The sequence below is a fragment of the Buceros rhinoceros genome, unplaced genomic scaffold, assembly GCF_000710305.1.
Source record: "Buceros rhinoceros silvestris isolate BGI_N320 unplaced genomic scaffold, ASM71030v1 scaffold45093, whole genome shotgun sequence".
Taxonomy (NCBI): Eukaryota; Metazoa; Chordata; class Aves; order Bucerotiformes; family Bucerotidae; genus Buceros; species Buceros rhinoceros.
Genome location: NW_010406226.1, coordinates 10,078 through 14,830, shown reverse-complemented (window position 1 = coordinate 14,830; position 4,753 = coordinate 10,078). Strand labels below are relative to the sequence as shown.

The window sequence follows — 4,753 nt, the reverse complement described above, 5'->3', positions numbered from 1 at the left end:
AGCGGTTAAAAATCCCTAAGAGCATGCGCCGAGTTCCAACTGTCCAGCTCAGCCTCTGACCAAGGTATAAAAGCGAAAGATGTGCAAGAGAACCAGCCTTTGTATACGGTGCCAGGCAGGCAATGAAGCCAAGAACGCGCAACGCTGACGGAGGAGAGCAGCGGGTTAGCAGAGTGCTGCCTGCGCACGGCGGAGGAACACGCACCACAGCGCAGAGACGAAGGACAGAGCCCGCTAGTGTTAATTTCTGCCTCGGGGTTAGAGCTCCCCCAGCACAGCGTCCGCTGTCAACACCGAGGGGTTAAGCCTGCGTCAGTGACCTGCAGTCACGTCCACTGCTGCGCCAAGGGGCGGCACGGTCACACAGAGGCCAGACTGCGCAACCAGCATCATCACTGCAATCACGTACACAGCACGGGCTTGACCGTTTGCTCCGTTCCTTCAAATTTTACACATTCACGTTCTGTTAACAAATGTAAAAAGTGGCAAAAAATGACATAAAGCTATGAGCACAAGAGTGAACGGATGGTTTCCCTGGGCAGGTGTGCGCTCCTGCGCCAGCCCCCCGACACACAGCACAGGGAATTCTGCCAAGAACAGCACGTGGTCACAGAGCCCCTCGCTACCATCAGAATCCATCTCGCGTCACACACGGGTCCTGTACTATGGACAGCTCGACACAGTCAGAGGTGGGGAAGAAAGGCCAAAGAACCATAAAATTAAACCGTACAAGACAAAGCCCTGCGAAAGTGTAAAATCATGAGTCCGGCATCAGTGCTCTGTTTAAATTATGTATCGGTGACACTATCACAAGGACAATCAAGAAAAAAAAAAAAAACTTCTAGATTTACCATGCAGGAGAGGTTTTATTACTCTACTTGCCTTTGATAACCTGATTACATCTAAAGTTGTTTAGCAGTTTAGTACTGTGTTAAACTTGTCTCAGAGTTTTCATTAAACCCAGTAAGATGTACAGAAGACAGGGACGCAGTCAAAAGCGCCGCTTCCCGCAGACAGAGGCGAAGGGGCAGAGATGGAGCCACGGAACAGAGGTCACTAGCAGCCGCAGCCTTCTCTCTGGGGCTGGGGTTCGCTGGTTAGCCGTCCCCCCTGCGGGGCTGACGGTTTGTGCTGTACGCCCGATTCTGCAGCGTTCAGATCCAGGCTTCCGTCTTGGATGTTCTGGTAGATTTTCTTGGCAGCCTCCAGGAAGGCGTCCTCAACGTTCTCTCCACTACAAGGAGAGCAGCGGGAGTTACTCAGGCTACACCTCACAGCAGCACGGGCAACGGAGGCAGCTGGCTAGACATGCTCACTGGGATGTGACAGGTCCCCAGGTAGGAGCAGTTGCTACCCTGTCCTCTTACGTGCAGGAAAACAGCCGAGCTGTCACTGAGTGTGACACCCTGTCCTGGGGACAGCCTCCACAGGGCAATTCGCTCCCCAGCCACTAAACCTACCAGGAGCAGCCAGGAAGGAGAAACACATGCCAAAACAGCGAGTAGCAAAAATCAGCTAAAGGCACTAAGCTACACAGACAGAGCAGTTCTGAGAGAGGCCTAAGGATGGGGGAGCCACCAGTCATCAGAACATTGTGTTACAACAGGTTTACAACAGGTGCCACGTTTCCTGGTGCCACTGGAGGTCTGATCCCGCGCGTTCTGACAGGCTCCCAGCTGACCCCAGGCACACTGTGGTGATTCCCCTCATGACCACGGGCCTGGCTGTTCCCTACAGAACCTGCTCACAGCGCAGAACGTCTGAGGGAAGGCCTGTCTAACTGGGAACTGCTCTCACCCACACGTGCACTATCTACGCAAAAATAACATCTTGAAACCAAATGGGTTGGTTTGAATTCAACTAGTCTTTGCTTGAAATGTAGCGAGAGAAAGGACACTCGAGACCAGACGAGTCAAAGCTGACCTGACTGGAACTGCTACACATACCCTCTACGAGAGCTCAAAAGTGGGTGGTTTTTTTTCTTTTCCCCCACTAGTAAAACCCTACTACACCTGAACTCTCTGGCTGTACTTGGTCATACCCGATACGGATCAATCCGAATCATTGCTCTAGTCAGGAGTAACTTACGTTTTTGCACTTGCTTCAAGGAACAATAAACCTGTTCAGAAAGAGAAGTTGAACAGTCAATGCTTAATATATTTGCCCACAGCCCCGAGTCAGCTGATTACGATCTTCACATGACAGACGAGAGACAATATTGGTGCTACATGGTTGTCTGTGAGTTAAGGCACCAACACACAAGCTGATTTCTAGACCAGCACAGTTAGGGTTAAGCCAGACTGAGGCACAGTACAAGTTACTTCAGCAGTGTCAGTGTGCAGCTGTCTCTGCTGAGGTGTCACTTAGACATTGCTACCGTGCGGGAAAGGTAACAGCTCAAGAGAAAACACACACCATTTTCTTCAGCAAATTGTTTGGCTTCTTCATATGTAACATCTCTCTGTGCTTCCAGATCTGCTTTATTTCCTATGAGGATTATCACCTAGTTCAGAAGAGAAAGAATTAGTCCTGGCAAAAAGCTCACGAGTGCCTTCACTACCACCCTCGCTGTAACACAGACAAAAACCCACAAGGAAACATGCAGAAAAGCTGGAGTGCAAAAGCTGCACAGACTCAGGATCTGGCTGCTCCAGCATCAGGACCAGCACCTCCAGCTGACCCCTGAGACACTTCAGCTGTCTCACAGGATGAGCAGTCCTCCCTTCAGCCATGACAGCCGGACGGACTCTGAACCACTTCTGGATCTGTTTAATCATCTGCTAATCCTGCGAGACTCTTCACGAGTTTTCACCACAGCAGCCTCTTCCCATGAGATCGGTGCTCAAAGACTTCAGGGGAATTCAGAAAGACCGAAGGACAACAATTTTTGTGATCTGGTCAGGGGACACAGAATAACTGTCTTCCCGAGCCCGCCCAAAGACCTGGTCAGCTTTTGCTGAAGGTCCTGTTTCTGTAGGAGATGGCATCTACCTCACACAACCACAGAGCAGGAAGCAGCAGTACAGAAGTTAAGGTTTGTCCGGAGTTAATCACAATTGACTCCCACTGATGGAAATAAGACTTTGAAAGCAACCAGACTTTGAGAGGAACCCACCACTTTCCCACACCACAGCCCACTCTTCTGCTCCAGCTAGAGTAAGGGAAGAGTCACTTCTTTACGGCAAGGTGGGGACATGAGGATAACCCAGGGCTAAGGAGCTGAGAAAACCCAGGCAGCTCATTAAGAGAGCACTGCTACCACTGCACCTTCCACCTCCTGCTCAGAGCCAAGCAATCTTGCTTTCAGCTAAAGAAAGTTGAACTTACAGTATTTGGATTGGTGAGGTTCCTCGCATCTGTCAGCCAGCTGCTTAAGTGATTATACGTACTTCTTCTGCAAAGAACCAAGAGAGGACAGTTTTAGCCATTTTTTAGAATTCCCAAGTGCCAACAGCACAGTCAGCATCCCTTAAACACCAGCATCTCTCAGCCCTGTTCTCCTCCCCAACCCCAAGAAAGACAAAGCAGCAGCATCTTGTTTGGACTCGGGGCAAGACTTCAACTGTAAACCCCCAGGGCCATTCTGACACCACCACAGGTGGACAGACCCAAGTCACACTCTAGGGTGCGGTGGGTTTACTGCCTTCTCAAGGACACGTTGGAGGATTTCTTGTCAATGCTCTTACAGAACACCACGCAGCAGAAGAGCACTTCAGTGACAGAGCAGAAGATAACGGTTTACTCCACATTTAAGCCAACAGACACTATACCTATATATGCAGGAAAAAAGAGGTGCTTGAAGAGTATCAACAGCAGCCCCAGAAGAAAGATGAGAGACATGTGAAAGGAAAATTATGTCATACTGCACATCTGATTAATGAGTCTTCTAGCAGCATCTTTAATTTTCATCTACAGAAGGCAGGCAGGATAGCTTCCACGCAGCCTCGTGCTGTTGGAGGACTACCCATGAAGAGGTCCAGAGGTCAGACTTCCACAGCACTCTCAGTCTACGCAGTCTGTTAAGTGTGTTTACCCAGCCCATGGCAACAGAGGTCATGTCCTGTGCTGTGCCTCCTCTAGGAACATTCCTGCCAGGCAAGCAGCAGCACCCATTGCCTCGCAGGAAGAGGAAAAAAAAAAATCTGCTCTTCAGTAGATGGATATGGATAAGGCCAGTTCTTTAAACAGCTTCACCACAGGCACTCAAGGCAAGAGCCTCGGGCCTGTCAGCAGTGACATGTTCCAAGAGAAGCAGCTCACACAATTACCGACGTTTCATTTTCAGCTCTTTAAATACTACTTTATCTAAAGTGTGGTGAGCTTCACCCAAAGGGATACAAATCCATCCACACAGAGACAGAGTCCTTATAAATCTAAGTCAAGGGGTCAGACATGACTGTACACACAAGGCTGTTGTATCCAAAGAGCTTGTCAAGCACACGCAGAGCTACGACATGAGAGGCACCAGCCAACAGCACCTTACCTGGTGATGTCGTAGACCATGAGCGCTCCTGCTGCTCCTCTGTAGTAGCTTCGTGTGACAGCCCTGAATCTCTCTTGTCCTGCTGTATCCCAAATCTGTAGTTTGATTTTTTGGCCACTAACTTCAATTATTCTTGTGCCAAATTCAACACCAATTGTGTGGGGACAGTCTGCCATAACTGTCATGAAGAATAAGAGCAAAGATCAGATCTTTCTCATATGAGGCCTCCTTGCTACAAAGATAGTACTGTCACCAGTTTTCAGTTCTCTT

At 49.4% G+C, this 4,753-nt stretch overlaps 1 protein-coding gene across 1 annotated transcript in view; it reads right to left on the bottom strand.

Moving 5' to 3' along the window:
- Positions 1–420: 420 nt before the first annotated feature.
- The window catches only part of RAB14 (RAB14, member RAS oncogene family), a 6,945-nt gene continuing 2,612 nt past the window's right edge, over positions 421–4,753 (bottom strand). Inside the window, exons 3-7 of the mRNA XM_010133986.1 lie at positions 4,484–4,661; positions 3,328–3,394; positions 2,416–2,503; positions 2,089–2,119; positions 421–1,234 (exon numbers count right to left, since the gene is read on the bottom strand). Coding sequence (XP_010132288.1) covers positions 1,057–1,234; positions 2,089–2,119; positions 2,416–2,503; positions 3,328–3,394; positions 4,484–4,661 — 542 coding nt within the window. The 3' untranslated portion in view covers positions 421–1,056. The remainder of the gene's footprint in view (positions 1,235–2,088; positions 2,120–2,415; positions 2,504–3,327; positions 3,395–4,483; positions 4,662–4,753) is intronic.